Source organism: Lepus europaeus, chromosome 3, assembly GCF_033115175.1.
Source record: "Lepus europaeus isolate LE1 chromosome 3, mLepTim1.pri, whole genome shotgun sequence".
NCBI classification, from domain to species: domain Eukaryota; kingdom Metazoa; phylum Chordata; class Mammalia; order Lagomorpha; family Leporidae; genus Lepus; species Lepus europaeus.
Window position 1 is genome coordinate 3,530,637 of NC_084829.1, and position 25,763 is coordinate 3,556,399.

The 25,763-nt window shown below is 47.0% G+C and overlaps 1 protein-coding gene across 1 annotated transcript; it reads right to left on the reverse strand.

Moving 5' to 3' along the window:
• Nucleotides 1-1,020: 1,020 nt before the first annotated feature.
• SERPINB6 (serpin family B member 6) lies at nt 1,021-25,763 on the reverse strand. The gene is made up of 7 exons (XM_062183929.1): nt 25,527-25,763; nt 12,560-12,734; nt 10,698-10,850; nt 7,570-7,687; nt 6,365-6,507; nt 2,128-2,283; nt 1,021-1,567 (listed from the first exon to the last, which is right to left on the reverse strand). The coding sequence occupies exons 2-7, from the start codon at nt 12,722-12,724 to the stop codon at nt 1,163-1,165; spliced, it is 1,140 nt and encodes a 379-aa protein (XP_062039913.1). The 5' UTR covers nt 12,725-12,734; nt 25,527-25,763; the 3' UTR covers nt 1,021-1,162.

The following is a 25,763-nucleotide window of genomic DNA, read 5'->3' on the forward strand; positions in this document are numbered from 1 at the left end:
ATGTTCTTGGACCCCCAAAACCATGAGCTACATAACTCTTCTTTATGAAGTATTTGGCCTCACGTTTTTTGTTTTCGTTATAGAAAATGGACTAAGACAAAAAGACAAGTGACAAAACCAGCAAGCCCTGTCCCCCACTTCTCTCTTCTCATCCCACTCATAATTTCTGATGACTAAGCACCTTTCTGCCACCATGACTTGGGAACTGCAGAATGAGTGTGTGAGTAGCATCACTGATGTCGCAGGGGCCCAGACTCCTGCAGGCTGCAAATAGGCCACTGGAAGTCCTTCTTCCACTGTCCCCTGGAAAATGGCACAATTCTTCCATGTGAACCTGACCCATCAACTCATTCTCATATTGCTGAATGGGGTGACTGCATTTCCAGCAAGGGACACAGGTGGCTGCAGAAACCTTAGGCACCATTTGCTGTCAGTAATACTTGGCAGGAAGGGGAGAGTCAGTGTTTTCTTGTGACGATGTTGTAATCTACATTCCTGCAAAGGCAAGCTGTCTGGTTGTCTCGCTCTCTGGTGGCAGTGTAACATTTTCAGGGAATGTGGGTAGGGTGCATTATCACTGATTGCCAGGAAAGCAGAAATGCATGTGGGAAAAGGGACTGATTGCTCACTGGCCTGAGTTGCAGGTTCTCTCTGCATCCCAGCAGACTGCCAGAGAACACACAGAAGTCCTAGAATCCGGCTCCCTGTTGAGGGTTTTCCAGACCTGAACCTCCTTATAGCTCTCCATTGCACTCTTACTAAACATGGGATAAGATTCCATTGGCAGTGAAAAAAAGCAAGCAACATGTACGACTTCTGCCTGGAGAAGGCACACACAGCCAGCCATGAGGACTGCTGTCGGCTCACAGTGAAGCAGTTGGATCTTCCGCACTGCAGGGTGTGGGTGATGCCTGGTCCTGAGCATGAACACAAGAGCCAGTGTGACCACAGATCAGCAGAGAGGGGTGGTTTCAACTTCTAGAAAAGCATCTCACATAAAAAGACAGACACATTAGCATCTTGAACCTGGGACACCACTTGGGCCTTTATTTTGAGACTGTCAGCAGCACGATGATAAGGACACTTGGGTACAGGCACACTGGCCTGTCAGGAAAAGTGGGTTGGTGGGGGAAGGAGAAGGCTGTGGCAGCAGTGACCCTCCTCATGGAGAGGAGAACCGGCCACAGAACAGAATCCCATTGGTCTTGCTGTGCTGAATGAAGAAGAGAAAGGGGCGATCGGCACAGAACTGGTTGGGGATCCTCAGACACCGCATCATCATGATGGCGGCAGTGGCAGCCGCGGCCTCTGTACCCTCCTCATTGACCTCCACAAAGGACTTGTGCACAACCTTGGACAAGTGCAGGTTTCTCTTGGAGGACATTCCAGAGAAGTCTGCATTGGCTTGATCAAAGGCATCAGTCATACCCAGGCCACGCAGGACTTCTTCCATGTCGTAATTCTCCTCCAGTTTAAACCTGGGCAGGTAAACATCCACCTCCTCTTCATCCATCATGTCTGGCTTCGTCCATTCAACAAAGTTCTCATAAGTAAGTTCTTTTTCCACCTAGAAGAAGAGAGCCGAAGATTTTAAGACCTAGGGCAGATGTGGCCAACAGGGCCAGGTGCTACAATGGAAATAATGCTCTCTAGCAGGTGTACAGGGTGGCTGCTGTGGGCCATGTTGCTGTCTTGAAGCCAGAGAGTAAGGAGTCTCTGTTCCTTTAACTCTGCCTTTAAAATAAATCTTTCAAATAAATAAGAAGGGGGAGCTATCTTTGCAGCACAGTGGGTTAAGCCACCTCTTGTAACACCAGCATCCCATTTAAGCGTTGGTTCAAGTCTTGGCTGCTCTGCTTCTGATCCAGCACCCTGCTAAGGTGCCTGGGAAGGCAGTGGAAAATGGCCCAAGTATTTGGGCCCCTGCCACCTGTGTGGTAGACCCAGAAGGAGCTACAGGCTTCTGACTTTTGCCACCATTTGGGGTGTGAACCAGCAGATGGAAGATCTCTGTCTCTTTGTCTCTGTAACTCTGCCTTTCAAATAAATTTTTTTTTTTTTTAATAAAAAGAGCTGCTACAGCAGGACTCCCAAGTGTGCTTCTCTGGCGTTCCCAGGGCTCATTACCGTTTTCAGGTCGATGTGCTCGTCTGGAAGCATGATGATCATGTGTAGCTCCTTGCCAACGTAGGGGAGCATCAGAATTCTGGTGAATATTTCTCCTATGTAGGTAATTTTAAAAGTAGACTTTCTAAACATCATCTGTACAGGCTTCTCCTTGTTCTGTAAAGGAAATGGACAAATGTGAAGTTCAAACAAGACCCAGTAGTCACACTGGACAAATCTGAAAGCGGCTAGCTTTTGCTGCTAGAAACACTTCCTTGCTTTGGCGTCCAGGACTTCCCACCAGCCCCCTCCCTGCCAGCTCATCTTCATCACCTTTATCTCCACATGTAGGGGCCAGGGCTCAAGCTTGACCCTGCTGTCCTGGTGATCTCATTCAGTCTCACAACTCGAAACATAACCCCCAAGTCCACAGCCCCAGCAGAGACCGCCCCTCCTCTGTACTCCAGACTCATGTTTCACTGCTTACCTGACACCGTATGCATACATAAAGGCAATTCCCAATGTTACATGTACTGCTGTAGCTCTCTCTACAGATCTGCCCAGGCCAGGTGAGAGTAACACCATCATCCTGCTGTCGACCCCTGTGGAGCATCCTTGACCCTGTCACTCTGCATCTGAGTCAGCAGCAAGTGATACCAGCTCCCTTTAAAATGCAGCTAAAATCCAACCTGTTCTTTCTGCTGCCGCTGCCGTCCACCTGGCACTGGAATGTCTCCATGCCAGCAGCCAGAGGGGCCCCGGAAAATTTAAGTCAGATCACACTGCTCTTTGACTACCGGCACCCTTCCTTCCCCTTGTACTAAGAGCAAAAGCTGAGTCCTTAACCTGTAATCTGCACAGGATCCTGGCCCCACTGCCTCTCCAGTCTCATTTCCCACGCTCTGCTCATCTGCCACAGTCACAGGGGCCTCTGTGTGGTCTCTGTAGCAAAACCAACGCACTCATTGCTGGAGAGTGCACCCTTCGCCTCTCGGGTTTTTGCTCAGATATCACCTTTGTGGTGATGGCTTCTTTGAGAGCTCCCACTCTCAACACAATGTCTTATTCCCTTCTTGTGTGCTCTGCAGCATCCAGCACTGTTTAATACACTCCTTTCCTCTCACGCTGTCTGCTGCCCAGCACAATATGAGCTGCTTACATAACTGTCACAGGACACAGCACAGTGCCTGTATGCAGCAGCTGCTCCATCAACATCTGCTAAATGAATGATTAAACAAACAAGTGGGAATCTAGAAGGACTAGGCAAAACTAGTACATCCTAATAGAAAAAAAAAAAAAAACTGCATTTGATGCAGGTGCATCCCTAGCCAGAAGGTAAAAAAGCCCCAAAGTCAGTGACTATGTTCCACTCCCAATCCTTAGATCCCAGCGCTCTGCAATTTAACACTAGCAACCCCTGCAAATGTCCTGGATGTTATGTGACAAGCACAGCCAAAGTACTATACAGTCTCCAGTTCCCTGGTAGGGCACAGTACTCTAGGGCACAGTACTCTACATTAAGTTGGACAACCCAAGATGTTCTGCTGTGGCTTTGTCTCCACCTTGTCAGCCCCCCTGAGCTAGCCCTCAACGGCACTGGCCTCCTTGCCCTTGGCTCCCCAGTCACTTTCTTGAACCAGCAGCCAGCATGGTTTCACTCTGACTAGCAGAGCTTTGTGGAGCACACAGTGTCTGTCACAACCACTCAGCTCTACCATTGTAGGATGAAACAGGTAAGCAAATAAGCGTGGCTGTGTTCTGATGAAACTTTACCCAAAAAAATAGTCTCCTTGCTGGCTTGGTCTCAGAAGCTGTTTACTGTACTATCTTGGGGAATTTCTTCCTGTACCCCTCCAGGGCTAAAGCCCCCAGTCTTGTGATACAAAAGGATCTGGTCTTAAGGCCAGCTCTCTTCTGTGGCCAGGGAGTGCAGTGGAGGATGGCCCAAGTGCTTGGGCCCTGTACCCCATGGGAGACCAGGAGAAGCACCTGGCTCCTGCCATCGGAACAGCGTGGTGCGCCGGCCGCGGCGGCCATTGGAGGGTGAACCAATGGCAAAAAGGAAGACCTTTCTCTCTGTCTCCCTCTACTGTCCACTCTGCCTGTCAAAAAATAAATAAATTTAAAAAAAAGGATCTGGTCTTAGTAACAGGCTGATGCACTGCATATACAACTGTGTAGGCCAACTCCATTTAATTTGAAATGAAATGAAAATTGTATCAACAAACATGCTTCCCCTGCACTGAGCTGGTACAGTTAACACCCTGTGCAGTCCCATCCCCTGGCTTTCTCAACTGGTGAGACAGCAAGAGCAAACTCCTTACTCTGCAGAGCCAGCAGAAGCCACACTGAGTGGCTCAGGCCTGGGTGACAGAGCGCCTTCCTTTTCTGATAACAGAGGCAGAACCTCAGGAGCACAATGCCCCCTGTCATTCTGCCCTTCTGCTTGGACACTGGAGGCAGTGTCTGCACCATCCGTGAGCAGGAGGAGGGAGTGTCATGCTGAGGACAGCAGGGCAGGGAGGAAGCTAATTCCCTCACAACATGGCCCCCAGGCCACATTGTCCCCTGTCTTCACCCACCCCATACTTCCTGTTTAGGGAGACGGATGTCTCTGAACTTCTAGAGTGAGCTGGGGTTACAGCTGAATGAAGTCCCAACATTTTGTTAAAGATTAGTTTCATGGAGAGAGATTTCTTTTCCAGGGGAAATGAGGACAGTTGGTTTCAGAAGAAAATACATTTTTTGAGAAACTGAAGGGTCAGGCTCAAATTTTCCTGGAAGATTTAACTTAGGGTCAGTGATGAAGAGTACACTATAATTAATTTATTCTAACTGCTCTTGAATATGTACAAAAGTCTCTATGAACTAAAGAAAAGGAAAAAAATGAACTGAGGTCATTAAGATGTCGCTTCCCATATGGAATGCCTGAGCTCATTGAGTCCCAGCTGTACTGATTCCAGCTTCCTGCTAGTGTTCACCCTGGGAGCCAGCAGGTGATGACTCAAGTACTTGTGTCCTTGCCAACCCCATGGGAAACCTTATTTGGGCTCGAACCAGCCCTGGTTGTTACAGGCATTTGGAGAATGAACTAGCCAATGGAAGATCTTTCTCTCTGCCTTTTAAAAAGAAATGAAAACAAAAACTTTTGAGTAAACCAAAGTGGTTAAGATGCCATTTGAGATGTCAGCATCCCATATTGCAGTGCCTAGGTTTGAGCCCCAGCTCTGCTTCTGATTCCAGCTTCCTGCCAATGTGCACCCTGGGAGGTAGCAGGTAATGGCTTAAGTACTTATGTCCTTGCCAACCGCATGTGAGACCTAGATTGAGTGCCAGGCTTCTGGATTTGGCCTGGATCAGCCCCAGCTGTTGTAGGCATTTGGGGAGTAAGCCAGTGAATAGATGATCTCTCTGTGTTTTTCTCTCTCTTTCATTTAAATAAAAATGAAGATAAATTTTAAAATATTTAAAGGGAATAAATTGGATTCAACAAGAGAAAGGTTAGGGCCATCAACAGATAATACCTGCAAAGCTGGGAGTGGCTAAACTCAGCCTGTCCTGTGTTCATGTCCTTTGTTCACTTGTTTTTGGACAAAAATATGTACTTACATTATCCTTACTCTCAAAACAAGATTGAAGAGCACCTCTGGTTCAGTGTTTGCTGAGAACCAGTCACAGGCCAGGCATTCGTACGACAGCTGCCTACACTCAGACTGTAGCAGCCTTCTCCCTGTGGGAAAGCAGCCGTTTGCCCTGCAGAGCCTGCAGGGTCACGGTGCTGGCTTGGGGAAGGGCCTAGACACCGGACCCTGAAGAGAACTATGAAGGGCATCCAAGAATGCATCTCTGGACAGCTGCGGGTGGAATGAGGAGATTGGCAGGATTCAGGTCCACAAAGAGCCTTGCACACCATATTTCAGAGTTTAAACTTTATCCCAAATGGTCTAAAAAGCCAAGAAGGACTTAATTAAGCCTGAGAAAGACACCATCAGTCTGCCAAGTGCAGAACACTCTGGCATAGCATGTGACAGTATAGGGACCTGAAGAATGCGGTCTCTTTGGATGATGTACAAAAAGGAGATGAAGGGTGAGAGGCCAAGGGCTTGGTGGGGGAGACCTTGTTGCCAGGCACCCAAGGCTGTACCCAGCTCAGGTTATACTCGATCAGGTCACCTGAGGTGGCCTTGCATGTTTCAGAAATCAGTGTGAACACAGGGACAATTTCTGGGAGTCTCCTTTGTTTACGCATGATACTCACTTTGCTGACTTTAAATGGTCGCTCCTGGGTACGCTCCTTGTTAAACTGTTTTTCCCAATTTCCTTTGAAGTAGATGGCATTCACGAGAATCAGCCTAGTCAGTGAATTCATTGAATTTGGGGACAGCAAGTCGGTAATTTTATCTGAAATGGAGAATTAAAGAACCAGTCAGCTAAAAGAGTTTGCTGATACATCTATCAGGAATGACATTTGCAAGGTACCATCTCCTTGAATAATCAAGTATGTGGATAAAGGACTTTACTGTTCCCTAGATAGAAAGGAATATTTGTCCTTAAAATAAGCAACAAAAACTTAACTTTTATAAAAGTTCTGATAAGGAAAATGCAGTCATTTGAATAGCATGTAAAATAAACAAGCAGATGTTAGTATGTGCAGGAGAAATTCATAACACATGAGATAGAAAGGAATTATTTGTGCCTGTAACTTAAAGGATTGCTTAAAAAGATGAGTGGTTACAATATGTTCTTTAAGGGCTGGCTTTGTGGCATAGCAGGTGAAGCCACTGTCTGCAACATGGACATCATGTGAGTGCTGGTTCGAGTCCTGGCTGCTCCACTTCCAATCCAGCTCCCTGATAATGGCCTGGGAAAGCAATAGAAGATGGCCCAAGTGCTTGAGCCCCTGCATCAACATGGGAGACCTGGAAAAAGCTCCTGGCTTCAGCCTGGCCCAGCCCTGGCCGTTGTGACCATTTGGGGAGTGAACCAGCAAATAGAAGATCTCTCTGTCTCTCCCTCTCTATTTGTAGCTCTGCATTTCAAATAAATAAGACAAATCTTTTATCAAAAAAATTATCCTTTAAAGAACAGTTTAAATTAAAAGCCACAGGCAGATGAGACTTGGCTGGGCAACCTGACAGGGCATGAAAACGAGGGCATGAGCTACACCACACCACGCAACAGCTTGAGGTCTGCCATGCAAATGTTTCTTTATGCTGTTTGTGAAAAGAAAGACTAAGTATGGATTGTTCCAGAAGAGAAGTTCTGAATATTGAGAGACATTACAAATACAGATTGATGAGAGCAGGAAAGTTAGAGAACAAGTCACAAATTGACTATTTCACAAGTGGGTTTGTAAAATTTGCAGTTTAGAAGGAACAGCAATCATTCCTATTTACACATGATCCTCTTGTGAAGGAACTGACAGTAAAACATTACATTGTGAAAGTAACAATACATGTTCACCTTCTGTCATTTTGGCTACCCAGCTGTTGATGTGTTTTCTGGACTCCTCTGTGGAGTTCATGAAGTCAAGCTCTTCCAACTCTGCTTGGTAGAACTTTTGGCAGGAATCTTTAAAAGTCTGGGATACAGAGAGCAAGTTATTCACATGGCTACAAAAATCATAACATCAACTGCTCGCTTCTTTGTGGCCTCAAGGCACAAAGTCGATAATCATGATTCACAGATTATAATTTGTAAAGAAATATGAAGTTGAAACCCAACTTCTCAATATTCAGCTATATTTAATCTTAGCATATAAACTGAGCATAATGGTCTCGATATCAAATGAACCTCATAGGTTGCTGGGTCCTTGAAGGGAATGGCTGGGGATCTGGGAGGTGACTGACCCTGAGTGCATCTGACAAAGCCCAGCAGGTGCTGAGTGAGGGGTAGCCCTGCAGGAACCACAACTGCAAACTCCAGACACAGAGCATGGGAGAGGGAGGAACTCCACAGCAGCTCCTCCATCACAGCTTCCCATGATGGAAATGCTCCACGTCAGTGTTGTCCAAAACAGTGCCACAAGTGCTGCTGGGTACCCGAGATACAGCTACAGCACCTGGGGGCTGAGCAGTTCTTTCCATTTCCATTTTAATTAAGTTCACTGTGATTTAAATAGCTACATGTCTATTGGCTATTGTGCTGGATGGGTCAACAGTGAACAACTCTCAAAACCAATTCATACTATTTTGCTAATAAATCCTATTAAGTAATAAGGGTATTGGTGAACACCTATATTATGCCATATTAAAGTGAGAAATTCGATGGAAAATAAATGAGCTGAAATAACTTGTTAGGTAGTGGGCCAGTGTTGTGGCACAGAGGGTTAAGCCACCGCTTTCAGCACCAGCATCCAATATCAGTGCTGGTTCAAGTCCTGGCTACTCTGCCTTCTATCCAGTCCCATGATGATGTGCCGTGGAAAGCAATGGAAGACGGCCCAAGTGCCCGAGCTACTGCCACCTATGTAAGAGACCGGGACAGAGTTCCAGGCTCTTGGCTTCAGCATGGCCCAGTCCTGGCTGTTTGCAGCCATTTAGGGAGTGAGCCAGCAGATGGAAGATGTCTGTCTTTCTCTCTCTCTTTCTCTGTCACTCCAGATGCCAAATAAATAAAAATCTTTACACTTGATCTTAGCCAAAAGGCCGAGAAGCGATAAAATAAATAAAAATCTTTTAAAAAATTAACTTGTTAACATTGTTGACAATGTACTATAAAGAATTCTGTAATCTTTCTTCTGAACAGCTATGGCTAAATATTTAATTCTACTCTTGAGAACTGTTTTTATATATTGGGATTTCTAGTTTCTCCTTCAATGTAGCCCTAGAAGATGTGACACAGTAGAAGGCCTGTTCTGTGATTTATTAGCTGTAAGGCCTTAGAGAAGTCCATCAATGTCTTGAGGCCTCCAACAAGGAGACAGCGATAGCTCCATCTCACAGTGCTACTTGGAGGACTAGATGAATTATTGTCATGACTCCTATCTTACATGATGTTGCTCAGTTCTCAGCGTGTTGCTGGCATTTGACTGCATTCCTTGGACACCAATTCATTTTAAGACAATTACTTGAGAACCTGAAACTAGTTTGAAAACTTATGGGAAAAAATCATAGAAAAGAATAAGCTTAATATCCCAACACATACAAGAACTCTTAGAAATCAATAAGAAAAAAGGGATGCAGCCCAATATAAAATGACAGAATATATAAACAGAATTTGCAAAAACAAAACAAAACAAAAAAACCCCACAGTCTATGTATCCCTTATCCAAAATGCTCAGGATTAGAAATGTTTCAGATTTCAGATGTTTGGATTAAGGATGCTCAATCTAGATATGCTCCAAGAACATAAGAATAGTTATTCAATCTCATAAACAAGCAAATTTAAAAGGTTAATAACTTGTAGCATTGCTAGTGGGTAGAAATGAACATTAAAAGTTTAAAACTGTACTTCCTTCCTCCCTTGTAATCCATCTTGGGCCAACATATGCACATACGTGGCACATATGCAACATATGGGGCCAGTGTTGTGGCGCAGTGAGTTAAGCCTGCATCCCATATCTGGAGTGCAGGTTCAAGTCCCAGCTGTTCTGCTTCCATTACAGCTTCCTGCTAATGTACCTGAGAAGGCAGTGGATAATGCCTAATAGCTTGGGCTTCTGTCACCCATGTGAGAGACCTGGATGAATTCCTGGCTCCTGGCATAGGCCTGTTGCAGCCCTGGCTATTGAGGGCATTTGAGGAGTGAACTGGGGGATAGAAAATATCCCTCTCTGCCTCTGTGTCACTCTGCCTTTCAAGTAGATAAATTAAAAAAAAAAATCACATATAAAACATGCATTGTCTATAATGGTCTAAATTGTGTTTGACTTAAATGCTCATCAGTTAGGATGGTTTATCATATTGGGATCCATCAATTCTTAGGGATTATCAATGGTTAAAAAGTGTGAGAGAGGGCACTTCAAAAATTTTGTGAAAAAATAGTTAAAAATAAGCTTATTTTGTTGTAAAAATTTTTTGAAATCATGCATAGTATTTTCATGATACATATTTCTCACCAGCTTTCTGAAGACCCCTCATATGCATGGATTTCAATTTTTTTCTGCACCAAGTTAAGCTTCTATTTCAATTCCATTTTCCATAAACTTTTTGAAGTGCCCTCATATGCTGAGATGCAAAAAATAAAAGGAACAAATTATGAAACAATATGTATGGCATAATAGCATTATGGTGAGGAAAAATCCACAAAAGTTTGTATGTATGCAGGAAGACACACATCAAGTCCTTAAATTTAATTTAATTTTAAGTTAATTAAAAGCCCTTATCCAGGCAGGGGGAAGAGAGGGGATGATGGGTGTGGAGAGAGGTTAATGAGGACCTTTGCTTTGCCTGCTTTATTTGCACAGCAAGAATGTACACAAAAAATTTATTTTTTGTTTATTTCATGTTTCTATCATGAAAAGCATCATGACAGTCTGTGAGCAAAGAGAACCTGGGTGAACTGTTGCCCTCCACTGTATTTATGCTGCAGCCCATAGTCCCCTGTTCTCCACTACCTTTGCTCAGTGAAAACCAGCAAGTGCAACTTACTGAGAGGAATTCCCAAGTCTTCTCTCCAAAGAGTCGGTTGGCTGTTCTAAGCAGGTACTGCATGCCTGGCCTGTTCACTTCGGTGAGAAGTGACTGGAAGCCCTGGTGAACATCACCAGCTCCGCCACCCTGGGTTTTATTTAAAGAAAGTGCCTGCAATTCAAGACAGAATGAAAACACAATTTCAGAAGATGAGTACAACATGAAACTCAGGCTAACAACTGTGCTGATGGATCCTGTTGCAGCTCATCCAGCTGCAGATGTCAGATGTCTTCACAACCCTCCCTGCACCCTGTCAACACTGGTATGAGAAGTGCCCTCCACTGTCCAGGCTCTGTATGCTCACTACTGGCAGCTGGGCTGCAAACAAGGCTGCCCACCACCCCTCCTACCTCTGCAAATGGAGGCCACTCCTGACATTGAAGTGGAGTCTCTTCCCCTGCCCTTGGAGCTAGGCTGAGCTCGTCATTGGCTCTGACCAGCAGATTTCAGCAGACATGATGCTGTTCCACATCTGGACTCTTAAGCAGCTGCCACACTGCTCTCTTGTGTACCATCCACCATGATGGAAGGAAGCCAGGTTACCTGGCTGGAGACCCCATGGAGGGCCCCAAAGAAGGTGCCACCACAAGGGGAGAGTTGCTTGGAGAACTGAGGCTTCAGCCAACAGCCAGCCCTGATGTTCTAGGCTGGAGAGAGGCCTTCTCGGACCTCCCAGCACAGCTTCCTGCTGAAACAGCTGCAAGGTGACCCCAGCTAGCACCATGTTGAGCAGAACTGGTCAAGCCACAAACTCTGAGAAACAATGTACCTCTGTTATTTCTAGCCACTAAGTTTTGGGAGGATTTGTTTCACAGCAACAGATGGTGGAGATCTTCCAGGATAAAAACCTAAGACATGGGGCTCTGGCTTTTAGTCCGGGGACTGTATTGTGCCTCCCATACCTCCTGCTGTGGAACAACCTGTGTCCCCTCACACTCCCTGTGTTAAAGCCCTAACCCCTAGAACCTCAAAATGTGACCATATTTGGATAGGGTCTTTAAAGAGATAATTAAGTTAGAGTCAGATCATCAGTGTGGGACTTAATTTAATCTGACTGAGGTTCTTGAGAGGAGATGAGGACATGGACACAACTGCAGGACCAGGAGAGAGGTCTCAGGAGAAACCACCCTGCTGACACCTTGATCTCGGACCCAACCTGCAGTAACTGCCTGTGGTTCCAGCCACCCAGTGGTGGTATTTGTTACACAGCTCTTGCACACTGGCATACCTCCTCACATCACTCCCAAAGGGACTGTGCACTGCAGTTGTCCCTGCCTGCCTCACCATCACATGTCAGGGGGTTAGAGGAGGCAGACTGTCCCTTTAGTTCACAAATCTCTGAAGAGCCTCTACCGGTCCCGTTCTGGGACTCCCATTCTGAGTCTGACCCCCTGAAAGGATGAGACTTCAGGGTTCTGGGAGGGCTGGGGTCAGAGTACCTTACCTGAGGGAGGACGGGGAACTGTATGGGGCCAAAAGGCTGACAGTGGGGGCTCCTGGGTAGCCTGGATGAGCCATGCCTTGGTGTTCAAGCCCTAGTTGATGAGCAGGTGACAATCCCCAGAGAATCAGAGGACTCAGACTGAGACACACTCAGGCCATGTGGTGATAAAACCATTTACTCCGCTGAGCCAGACACACTATCTCTGTCCCCAGGGTACAGGGGTGGCGTGTCCTTCTCTGTCAGCACTCTACCCACACCCAGTGGTGTTAACCTTCAGTTTCTGTCAGGAGCAATCCCTGTGTGATTGAGGATGTGGAAGACTTGATTGACAGCAGACAGCATTTCCTGTCATGTCTTCCTGACATGGGTTAGATACCTGGGTCATCTGAGCTGCGGTGTTTCCCTTTGCCCCCATCAGGACCATGGCCAGAGCTGCAGAGATGCTCATGGGCGAGAAAAACACATTTTTCGAGCTGTCTTCACCCAGCGTTTTCAAAAGGGTTAGGGCGAAGGTGCCATTTGCTTCTGACAGAGCATCCATAATGGCAAGCCTGCAATGACAGACCACAATCAGTAGCACATAGAGAAGGCTGGCACATCACCACATCTCCACTCTCCTCATAATACTCACCGTAATCCCAGGGCCTGCAAGCAAATGGGGGCACCCAGAGCCCTGTCTGAGTCTTTTCCAGATTACTTCGTGTGCTTCCAGTGTTAAGTGAAAAACTGAAGAGTCATGTTTAGAGACTGTCCTCTTTTGTGGGAACTTGCACTTGTACACATGGCAAAAGCGGGAGAGGCAGCACATGTGGCTCTTCCTTGGAGTCACTTCCCAGGGGGAGAAGGTGCTCCTGGCTTTTGCTTCATGTCTGCATTCTCTGGTGTGTGCTCGTGTATTATGGGTATTGTTTATCATTTGAGTATCATCCAAAGATGATAAATTATCTCACAGTGTTTTTATGGTGTGAGAGAAGGGATCCCATTTGGGGGTAACCAAAGCCTTAAAGATGATCCAAGGGGCTGGTGTTGCGGCATAGTGGGTTGGGATACTGCCTGCAATGCCAGCATACTATATGGGCACCCGTTCAAGTCCAGCTGCACCATTTCTGACCTAGCTCTCTGCTAGTGCACATAGGGAAAGCAGCAGAAGATGGCCCAAGTGTTTGGGCCCCCACTACCCATGTGGGAGACTGGATAAAGCTCTTGACTCTTGGCTTTTGCCTGGCCCAGCACTGATTGTTGGGGCCATTTGGAGAGTGAACCATCCCATGGAAGTTCTCTGTCTCTGTAACTCTGCCTTTCAAACAAATAAATCTTAAAATGGGATAGCCTTACAAACAAGTACCCTTTGACACTCAGTTCTCCTAGGAAACAGGTATGTGGCAAAGCCCGGATCTGAGGCCATGCTCTGAGGGACCGCCCCCTCACCCCGAGCCTCAGGCATGGCATCTTCCATCATCCTGGGCCATGAGAGCACACGACTGTGTGTTCTCTGCTCCTCAGCCTCATCTCCCAGCAGGCCGGGTGTGTGCCCATCTCCACGTCCAGGCCCAGGCCCAGAGGTCAGGGTTTCCACAGCCTCTGTGAGGCAGGCTCCAGCGCAGGAAGCCAGCAGGGCCACAAGGACAGGCTGCAGACAGGCTCTTCTGTCAGCAGTGAGTCACAAATGGCAATGGGCAGCAGGCCTTCAGAGATACCTGTTGTCAACTCCTTGCTTCACAGCAGGAAAAGCAAAGTGACGGAGCCCAGCTAAGGAGCAGAGAGCATAACTTGGGCCCAGAGGCCTTTCAGCTCCTATTCAAGAAGTCATGACTTCAGGAAGTGACTGAAGGAATTAGGGGAGAGAAAAAGAGGCAGTTTTTCTTGTTTTTTTTTTTTTTTTAAAAGCATTGTGTTAAGCTACTGCTTGGCACATCTATATCCCATATAGGAATGCTGGTTTGAGTCCCATCTACTCCATGCTTCCAGTCTAGCTTCCTGCTAATGTGCCAGCAAGGCAGCTGCTGATGGCCTGAGTACTTGGGTGCCCACTCTGCTCAGGGAGTGATTGGGAATGTTTTAGAATGTGTGTGTTTTCACCTACATGGGAGACCCGGATGGACTTCCTGGCTCCTGGCTTCAGCCTGGCCTATCCCTGGCTGTTGTGGGCATTTGGCAAATGAACTATTGGATAGAAGTGTGCTCACTCACTCTTGCTCTAACTCTGCCTTATAAATAAATAAATACATTTTTTAAAAGAAAAAAGTCCAGACAGAAGGTACAAAAACGTGGCAGGACAAGCTGGGGAGGGTGGTGGCTGTGGGAAGCAGAACCTGTCTGCTGTGACATGGTTCACAAATATTTACCAAATTCTCATGTCCTCAGTGAAGGATGTTGCATTCTAAGACCTTCCCAGTGGCTCCCCAGGCAGTGGGTAGGAACCCCCAGAACATGTACAAGGAGCAGCAAGAGTCGGTGCACCCTGGAGTGGACAGGAGAAGAGGCACCCAACTGAAGGGCCTGTGAAGACAATGATGAACTGCCAGATCTCCACATGGTTAACTGTGGCTGTCTGAATAAGGGCCCAGAGACATTCCAGGTGCTAATCCTTGGAGCACATCAATGTGCCCTCAAACAGCAAAAGAGACTTTGAAGCTGTGTTTAAGGATCTTGAAACAGGAGATTATTCTGGATCATTCCAAAGACCGCTAAATGCAATGATAGATTTCTTCATCACAGGGAGGATCAACCCAGCAAAAGGAACATCAGGTAGACAGGCAACCTGGAACAAAAGATTTCAGTTGGGAATAGCAAAGATTTGAAAAGTGGCATGAAAATCATAGGCACACCCCAGGAAATACAAGTGAAGGAAAACTTTCAGTGATAAAGAGGAATCATATAAACAGCTTTGAACAAAGTCCATGGATCAAAGGAGCTCACTGCAAGAGTTGGTGTATGTTGCTAGCGACAGCCATAGTTGGCCATCTGTCCTGGCCTCGGTGCCTTGTCTTATCTGATATACCACAGGGCAGTGGTACTTCTTATGATAAGCCCTGATAGCTCTGTTTGCAAGTTGTAGTGACACCTGCAGATGTTTTGTGGTGCAGGCATGACAACTTCTTCTTTACTGCCCACCCTACTCTGTTTTGATTAGGGGTTTTCATTGTGCACTGTCCTGGGAAGCAGAGATCTGACACTATAGAAGACACCAGGGTGAAGAATGAAGCAAGATGCCCCTGTTGACTGTGAAAACAGCCATGGTTTGAATGTATTGCCCAGGGTTCACATGTTGACATTTCATCCCCATTGCTGCACAATAAGAGGATAGAAACTTAATCCAACTACAGTGTTAAGAGGTGGGGTCCTTGGAGGATGAGTACGATTAAAGACATCAGGTGGGCATCCCCATAATTGGCTTCATTAGAAGAGCAAGAGACATCAGAAGACATATACACACATGCACACTTGGGCATGTCCTTTTCATCATGTCAGAGGGACTTCATGCTGAAAGACCTGATTTCTGACATGTCTCACCATGTGATGCCCTGTGGCCCTGTCAGCATGAAGGCCATCACCAGATATGGTCTCTTGAACCACCTCAACTGTGAGCTAAATAGGCCCCAGCCTCAGGTATGCTCTAGAGGAGTCTGGCCCCACCGATGCCCTGATTTTGGCTCAGTGAGACTGCAGACTCCTGACCTCCAGAATGCTGATAAAAATCATGTATTGTCCTATGCCATTGAGTTAGTGGACACTTGTTACAGCAGCCACAGGAAACTCACACAACAGCTAACATACATGCTTAAGTCTTGCTCACTATCCTTGCTTCAGTATTTTGCTTGCCAATTGCTCTTGGTTCATTATAAAAACCAGGTGGAGCTCTGGGCAGTGCTGGTTTGCTAAGACTCCATGCACATCTAAGATTATTCATCCTTAATGACAGTACAATAGAATGGATGCATTACTAAAGTCCTTTTGCATCCTTTAATAATCAGAAATAACTCCAGGACTTTGCAGAGCCATGGAAATGTCAGTGCGGACAAAGGTAGTCATGACATGAAACCAAAGCAAAATTGTGCCTACTTGTGGTTCTTCAGATTCTAGATCAGCAAGAGCTACCTTTTCATCAGTTTCAGCAAACACTGGGTAAAACAGGGAATTTCTGAAGTGAGAATTAAGAATAGAAGTGGCACAGATTCAAGACTCAAATATCTGCCAACTCCTCACTGCACTGGGTCTTTGGGGACGCATGTGACTCTGTCCCTAAGATGGTTCAGCTCAACAAGGGAGGCTGCCGGGCAGGACAGCTCCTCAGTGAATGGGAAAAGGACAAGGGTTGTTACCCATGCAGCTGGCCTGGGGAAGGGCCAGGACTGCGTACCACCCGCACACATTTCCCCCTTAAACATTGAAGGGTTCTCAATTCCAGTGGAAATGCCAACCTGGGAAAGGCCATCAACGAAGCTCTCTGTCTCTAGTAAAGCCCTAAATCACTGGTCTCAGATGCAACCTTTATGTCAATAACCTCAGAAAAGGCAACGCTGCCTTCTCCTCACCTGAAGACGCACCTGCCAGGTCAGCACCGTCTGTCCAGTGCACAGTTCACCGTCTGGGGCCAAAACCAGGGCATGTCCTTTTCATCATGTCAGAGGGATTTCATGCTGAAAGACCTGATTTCTGACATGAACCCTCTCCCTGCATGAGGAAGGTAACACACCTGGTACCTGTGTTCCCTTTCCTCTCCAAATTCAGCAATCATTAACATCAAGTGCAGAACAAAGAGCAAAAACATAGCTCAATTTTCAAAGCCCACAGTGAGGTCAGGAATAACGTTCCATTTTTCAGTAGGGGTTGACTGCTGATAGCCATGGACAGTAAAATTATACTCATTTTCTATATTTAAAATATTGCTAAATCAAAAAGACACAAACCAGTGAAGGCCTGGGGGTTTATCCAGGAGCTACAGGAGAATCTATTGGTGGAAAATATGTTAATCGTGAAATTCACTGAGTAGCCCACTCCTGGCAAAGGCACTTAGGTCAGAAAGGAGGTTTCCCTAAGAAGACAAGAACCATCCACTTCAGCAACCGTCATCAAAGTTGGTGACAAAACATTAACAAACAGAGAAGCAGAGCTGCTAGCCAGTGCTAGTGGTAACTGTTGTGACAGCTCTTGTCAAGGCAAATACAACTCATGAAACAAGAAGCAGAATTATCAAGAGGAGACAAAGTGAGCCTGGTTAGCAAACTATTTAATAGTTAATTTGAAAAAAAAATAGAATTAATGAAATACCCTGGAAACTGGTAAGAGATTACAGTAAAATGGGGTCCAAAGAAAGTCGATAAAGCAGACTCCAGTAGAAGGATGTGCAAAGGACGTCAGCAAATTTACAAAAGAAAAAAAATCCTAATCACCATATAAAAAAGCTTACATTTCAGAGAAAAATAATAAATATTATTTTATGGACAAAACAGTGTGCCAGGTCCCATATTAGCACTTTTCTTGAATGATCTTACAACTCTATGAGGTAGGCGCTGTTAACCTCTGCATTTTACAAGCCAAGAAACTATGCCTTAACTCTTAAGTTTCTTGCTCCCAGAGGTCCCACACCTACAGGTAGCAGAGTAAGGGCTGGAAACCAGATCTGTATGGCCCTTAGTCACTGTGGCACAGTCTTTCTCCTAAAAGGGGAAAACATTCAAGATGGGGAGCAAATTAAAACATGAGCTTCGTAAGTACAAAAAGCATTCATTTCCAGCACTGACTAAATGGGATAAGCATTCCTTCATATACTAAGCAAGTGATACTGTGAATTGGAACACCAGTATTTCCTGAGTGTAATTAGAATTATGTATAAAATATAAATAAAATAGAGGAATGAAGGAGCGGGCATTTGGCCTAGTGGTTAAGACATCCACATTCCCACAAGGGAGTGCTTGGGTTCAATTCCCAGTTCCAGCTCCTGACTCCAGGTTCCTGCTCCCGCAGACCCTCAGAGGCAGTGGTGATGCCGCAAGTGACTGGGCCCCTGCCACCCATGTGGGAGATGTGAATTTTGTTCCCAGATTGGGAAGTGAACTAGCAGATGGGAGTGAGTTCTCTCTCTTTCTCTCTCTCTCTCTCTCTCTCTCTCAAATCAATAAATAATTTTAAATAAATAAAAGAATGAAGAAAAATGCCATGAAGACATCCATACCATCTGAATAATAAAATGCACTTCCAAGAATTTCATTGAGGATAAAGCTCTCAGGTACTGATCAAAATATTATGCATAAAAACAACTATGGCCACAGAGAAAAATCTTCAAATGCCAACAACAAAGAACCAGTCAGATTCTGTCATATTCATGAAAGGATATTAGTAGAAGTATTCATTTTTAATAATCACAGTCATATGAGGGAAATGTACAAAATTATTTTTTCAGAAATATTTAAGCATTGGTGACTTTTTTTTAAAAGAGTCTTTTTTTTTTAATTTGGTAGATGAACAGAGAGAGTTCTCATCTGCTGGTTCACTCCCTAAATGCCTACAACGTCCAGGGTTGGGCAGAGCCAAAGCTGGTAGCCAGGAACTCAGTCCGGGGTCTCCTCTGTAGGTGGCAGGGACCCAATCACTTGAACGTGCTGCCTCCCTAGTGTATAATAGCAGGAAGCTTGAACTGGGAGTGGACACAGGACTCAGATCCGGGTACTCTAATATGGGGTGCATTAACCACGAGGCCATACTCCTGCCCAACACTGGTAACATTTTAATGTCAGATTTCACTAATCTTTGGAAACATTTGAACTTCCATTTATCTGATAAATCAAATCTAAAAAAGCTCATAATTTTGTCTCCTAAAACTTCCAAACATGTTTAAACATACCCAAAAGAGTAAAGTGATTTTTTAAAAACTTACTTCTACACCTGTACTTAAATCCATCCAAAGGTACTAATATTAATATATTTAATTTATATTTGGTGTATCTTTGTATGCCTTTTCTACAGTAATAATAATGTTCACTTTAATGATTTCCTGAGATTAATCAGAAGTAACGCGTCCCTCTCCACAAAGATAAGAGGGTGCGGCTGCCTGGTTCATGGTTATTATCCCATCCCAGCCCCTGCTTGGCACAGGGTGTTCACTCTTTGTAGATAAGCACATTTGACCTGATAGCAAGCTCTAGCCACAATCCCACCGTCATTAGGATTTTACAAAGTCTTGGCCAAACACCAAGTTTCAGTTCCTTGTAGCCCGGTGTGTTACAACGGAATATGATCTGAGTTCTCCCCCATCTCATTTGCAGAGCTCCACATTCTATCGTGTGAATTGGCACTAGGTCTTTTAGTTTAAATGTTAGGCCTATAAGTTGATTTGTGTAACTCTTAGGCTTGTTAACCCAGGAACCAGTAATAACCACTTTTGTAAAGCAATCCTAGATGTAATGTCTGAATTTATGTCTTTTTATTTATGTTTTGAAAAGCAGAAAGAAACAGACTAAGAGAGCCCCCTTGTGCTTGTTCATTCCCCAGATGCCTGGACCAGGCTGAGACCAGGAGCCGAGGTCTTTATCCACGTCTCCTAAATGGATGGCACAGACCCGAGTACTGAGCCATCATCTGCTCTCTCCCATAGTATGTATTTGCAGGAAGCTGGAATTGGGAATGGAGTTCAGGCACTCTGAAATGGATGTGGGTATCTTAACCATTAGGCCAAACACCTGTCCCTTTGGGGCCTTTTTAAAGCTTGTCATTTGTCTCATCTGAATACATTAATGGACTCAGCCTTTTTACATGTATAGTTCAGTTAACTGATGTTTGTTTTCTCCACGGTATCCATGCTTTCCTAATGTGGTTAGTGGAAATCTACAAATTGGTGGCTTTTTCTCCAGATGGTGGTCTCAGATACTGGCTTTAGGGGCCGGTGCTATGGAGTAGTGGGTAAAGCCACTTCCTGCAATGCTGGCATCCCATATGGAAGCCAGTTGGAGTCCTGGCTGCTCCACTTCCCATCCAGCTCTCTGCTGTGGCCTGGGAAAGCAGAAGATGGCCCAAGTGCTTGGGCCCCTGCAACCATGTGGGAGACCCAGAAGAAGCTCCTGGGTCCTGGCATTTTTTTTTTTTTTTTTTTTTGACAGAGTGGACAGAGAGACAGACAGAGAGAAAGGTCTTCCTTTTGCCATTGGTTCACCCTCCAATGGCCGCCGCGGCCAGCGCGCTGCAGCCGGCGCATCATGCTGATCTGAAGCCAGGAGCCAGGTGCTTCTCCTGGTCTCCCATGGGGTGCAGGGCCCAAACACCTGGGCCATCCTCCACTGCACTCCCAGGCCATAGCAGAGAGCTAGCCTGGAAGAGGGGCAACTGGGACAGAATCCAGCACCCCGACCAGGACTAGAACCCGGGGCGCCGGCGCCACAGGCAGAGGATTAGCCTATTGGGCCGCAGCACCGGCCGGTCCTGGCATTTTAACCACAGTTCCAGCCATTGCAGCCAACTGGGAAGGGAACCAGTTGAATGGAAGACACTCTTTTCTCTCTTTCTCTCTCTCTCTGCCTCTCCTTCTCTGTGTAACTCTGACTTTTAAATAAATAAATCTTTCAAAAATATTTGCTTTATGGCAACAACTGGATTTTACAGGCTCAATTAAATTATTTTGTAGTACAAAGAGATAGTATCAGCCTTCTGATTTTTTTAATGAAGAAGAAGAGTTATAAAGAACAAAAACAATCTGAATACTCAGCAAATGAGTTTTGATGCTGACCAAAAATACTGCCACTATCGTTGGGCACATCAGTGGCAAACCTGGATAGATGTTTCCTTAGCCTCTCATATATCACACTGTAAATTAGATCCCTGTTTCAAGCTCTGTTACACCCACTCTTTTTTTTTTTTTTTTTTTTTTTGACAGGCAGAGTTAGACTGAGAGAGAGAGGCAGAGAGGAGAAAGGTCTTCCTTCCGTTGATTCACCCCCTAAATGGCTGCTACGGCCTGCGCGCTGCGCTGATCCGCAGCCAGGAGCCAGGTGCTTCCTCCTGGTCTCCCACGCGAGTTCAGGGCCCAAGGACTTGGGCCATCCTCCACTGCCTTCCCGGGCCACAGCAGAGAGCTGGACTGGAAGAGGAGCAACCCAGACAGAATCCAGTGCCCCGACTGGGACTAGAACCCGGGGCACCGGCGCCGCAGGCGGAGGATTAGCCTAGTGAGCCGCAGCGCTGGCCTACACCCACTCTTCTAAAAACACCTTTACCTAGGGGCATTGCTCTGGGCTACAGTTGCCCCACTCCTCTGTCTTTATACACAGGAGCTGCAGTGCCAGTACCGGCAGCCACACTGTCTACACGATTCCATTGTGGACCCATTGCTCTGCAGTGCGCTGCATAGCTGCCTCTTCTGGAATATCCTTACGCCCTTCCTAGGATGGAACAAACTGTCCAGTAACTTTTTTTAAAAGACTATTTATCTGAGAAGCAGAGTTATAGACAGACGGAGGGAGACACAGAGAGAAAGATCTTCTGTCCCCTGGTTCACTCCCCAGATGGCTGCAAAGGCCGGAGCTGCGCCGATCTGAAGCCAGGAGCTTCTCCCAGGTCCCCCATGCAGCTGCAGGGGCCCAAGCACTTGGGCCATCTTCCACTACTTTCCCAGGCCACAGCAGAGAGCTAGATTGGAACTGAAGCAGCTGGGACTCAAAGCAGTACCCATATGGGATGTTGGCGCCATAGACAGAGGCTTAGCCTACTACACCACAGCGCCAGCCCCCTAATAACTTTCTAAGAGCACAGAAAATTCTGATGTCCTGCATATCTGAAATCACCTTCATTCTACCATCCTGTGTGATTGAGGGTGTGGTGGGGTCCCTGGGGATTTCTGAGGCATCACGTCGAGGCTCTCCAGCTGCCAGCTTGCTACTGGCAAGTCTGATGACATTCTGCCCCTGGTTGTGTTGATATGCACTCCCAACCCCACTCCTTGGGAGCTTTGAAGCCTGACCACATCCCTGACATTCAGAAACCTCACAGTGATGGATCTCTGGGGGCACAGTTTCTTCATTTCACTAGGCATTGCACTGCCCTTTCAATCTAGCAATGTAAGAGGTTTCTTTCCCACTCTAGGAAAAGTGTGTGTAAGGCACTTGCTCATTCCCCTCAAACTGACCCTCTGTTCTTTTTCTGTACTTCCTATTAGTCAGGTACGAACACCCGTCTGGGACTTCCCAACCTTCTTCCTATCAGGGCACAAACAGAAAATGCTTTGACTACGGCACTTTGGGTCAAGGCTGCTCATAGCAGAGGTGACTGGCGGAGAGCTCCAGCCACCCTGCTCACCCCTCCAGCCACCCAGAGTGGAGGGTTCCAAGTCCTCCCCAGGCACACGTTAGGAATCTTGCCCCCCGATTTTCTTCCTTCTCTTGCATTTTCCACCACAATAACTTCATTCTATTTTCCAGAAAATAGTCAAGACTTTACCTTCCAGTTGTTCTACTGACTTGGGGGTTAATTTTCAGCTATTATATTTTCAATCTCCAAGGATTCTTATTCTCTGATATCCCTTCTTCACAGTCTCGGGTTCTAATTTCTCAGAGAATATCAACTATAGTTCCATTGAGTTCTCTTCTCTGCCCTCATTGTCTTTCTCTGGGATCCTTTTGTTATTGTGGTTGGTATGTGCTTTATTTTCTGTAGGTCTCTCTCTTCTATACCTGAGTTTCCCAGAACTGCCTGATGACCCTTGGGTGTTAGCCCATATTTAATAAGAAAATAAAAAACGCTGTGGAAATTCGGGTCATGTGCAGGAGGCGTCAGCTGGTGACTTCCCTGCGTGCAGTCACAGGGGTCAGAACTGGCACGTGGAGGAAGCTCCAGGTCTGGTGGCTGGGCGTGCCCTAGAAGCAGGTGGAGGAGGAGTGGGGGGGCTCATGCTTGACCACAGCCCCTCATTCCAGCAGTGCTGGCTCCTCCATGGACACTGAGCTCCCTCCTCGGGACACTGTCCTCCTCCAGCAATCTGCAGTCTCCCTTGCCTCCTCTCTGATCTTCACCTCTTTCCTAGTGATGCACAAGGCTCCTTGACTGTTGTCTTAGCCAGGCTTTATGAGAACGGAGTTAAACACAGATGGTTACAAATGCGCAAACCATTTGGTGAGCAGAATCAACCAATGTTGGAATACTAAAAGCTGTATTTCGTCAGTTACTTAGTCCCTCTTTTAATCAGCAAATATGTGCCAAGCATTGAGCATAGATTATTGAAATCCTTGTTTGTCTTGAAACTTGCATTTGAGAGTCACCTTCCACTGAATAGTCATAATCATAAAACAATTTTCACTTTACAATAATATATAAATTTTAACAATTATAAAAAGATTAAAAAGGTCCCGAGCTTAAAAGAAAAATAAACTCTGATTTAAAGTTTACCACTTACTAAGACATTTCCAATAGCAAAGAAAATTTTAGACAATCTAGTGAGATTGTTACAGTGAAGCTATTGTCTTATCCCTTCAGTGAATGTGTCTTAACAAGGATGCCTGTTTTCCAGCTCAGACAGCAAACTCAATGCCTAGCAGTGGGTTTCCAAACACCTACCTCTTCAGCTGAGTATATAGTAACATAGCCAATTGCCCTTAAGATGCACATGAAAAATTCATTGTATATTCTAGAATTATTTACTGCTTTAAAAACAGGATTTTTAAATATAAAAACAGTATTTAATCACAGACTGATAATTAAGTTTTCTTAATGACTGGTTTTATATATTTTTTTAAAAATTTATCCTAGGATCTTTAGTGCCTCATAGCATCCCCAGTAACTGCAGTTAATGTTCACCACTGACCAAGTGCTAATACTCGGTGTCACTATTGAATTGTGCTGCTCTACTTCTTCGATGTCTTCATTCCCTACAAAATCTAAACCACACAAAGTTGGTTTAATGGACACCTGAGCCCCTGCTTTATCCTCACGTTTGTTTTCTTGAGGGAGGCTGTGTGTGTGGGGGGGTATGTGCATGTATGTGTGTGTATCTGTGTGTCTACTATGTAAGCAGGGGAATTATACATTATTTTCCTGCTTCCGATGCCTTGGCTGAATCCCAGGTCCAGCAAGCTTGGAAATGGATGGCATGGGGTTTTCCATGGCCCGCCCAGCATCCACGTGGTGCTCTTTCCAGAAATACGGAAAAGAATGTTGATTCTGTACACTGATTTCCCTCTACTGCTACTGGTTTGAGTTAACTGTCATGCTCTGAGTTGTAACAAAACGCCTTGGGCTGGAACTGGCCTTTTACAATTTTAAGAACTTAGTTTACATGGCCAAGTGTCACCCACAGTGTACCCTTTCACTGTGACGGCACCCAGTGACATGGTCACGAGGCACGGTGACACACCGGCACATGCTGACAGCAGCAGCCGCTCGCCTTAGCTCGGCACTACAGGCACTTAATACTGCCAAGCCCATCGCCTAGCCCTAAACCACAGCAGGCAGGAGGCAGGCAGCCCGCGGGCAGTCTTCCCGGTGCCACCGCCGCATGCAGATGCTCCTGCTCTCAGGGAGAAAAAAGGGAAGAAATGCCAACTTCAAGTAGACCCAAATAGGACCCAGCTTTCTCCCGGTCCTCTTAGCTTTGAAGACACCAGATCATGGCTCATTTTACCTGCGGTGAGTTTAGTTTACAATAAAGACAGAGCAGTAAGGAGGCGCGCAGTGGTCCTCACGGTTATCAGCGCAGCCCGAGCGACCTCCAGACTTGCGGATTCGGCTCAGTCCAGAGCGCAGGCCAGGCCTGGGGTCCGCCTGCCACCCCGGCACCGCCGCCGCCAGCCCTCGGCGTCCCCAACGCCCGGCGTCACGAGCCCGCGCCCTCTCGGTCGCGGGGTGGGAGTGGTCACCTGCGGCCAGGAGCGTCCCCTGCCATCGCTCCGGGGGGGCGGGGGGCCACCTGTGGCTGCGGGTTGGGTGGGGGCCGCCCGCGACCGCGGGAGGCTGGGGGCGCGGGGGTCACCTGTGGCCCAAGGAGCCGGCGCAGCAGCCCGGCCGACTCCACGCCGCCCCCATCCCGCGCCGGCCGCCTTCCCCTGCGCGCTGGGGCCTGCACGCCGCAGATCCGGGCGGTTCTCGGCGTCACGGGCCCGGCCCGCAGGCCAAACAGCTCACCCGCGGCCGCCGCCGGGCTCCAGGAGGGAACCCGAGCCCGGGCGCTCTCGCCCCATCCCCCGCCGTCCGGGGCTGCAGGGTCACGGCTCCGTGCGGCGGTCACGCCCCGCTCCTGCGGGCGCTGAGGTCCCCGCGTCCCAGGCCCAGCACCTTCCCCGGTCCTGCCCAGCCGCGCCTGCCCGTCCCCGTCGCTGTCCCGGAGACTCTCGCTTGCCACAGCGGGTCCCGCAACAGGCACCTACCGCAGAGTCGCCGCGACACGGCCGGGAGCTGGGAGCAGCGGGAATGAGGCGCCAGAGCCGCCCTGGGCCTCAAATACCCGCGGGGCCGGACTGCGGGCGGAGCCGGGGAAGCGAGCCAGGGCGCCGGGGCGGGGCAGGAAGCGCGGGAAGGGAGAGGCTCCCAGGTGTGCGCCAGGTAAAGGCCACCGCACCCCGACCCCTTCCCCTGCCGGCCATCTGCGCGTCTGCAGGCTCCAG

Bases quoted from the DNA above. Each gene is read 5' to 3' on its own strand.
- SERPINB6 (XM_062183929.1), bottom strand. From the start codon at position 12,724: ATGGATGCTCTGTCAGAAGCAAATGGCACCTTCGCCCTAACCCTTTTG. The intron at 2,284-6,364 runs GTGAGTATCATG...TTTCCTTTACAG, and splicing joins GACCATTTAAAGTCAGCAAA to AACAAGGAGAAGCCTGTACA. The intron at 1,568-2,127 runs GTAATGAGCCCT...CTCTTCTTCTAG, and splicing joins AGCACATCGACCTGAAAACG to GTGGAAAAAGAACTTACTTA.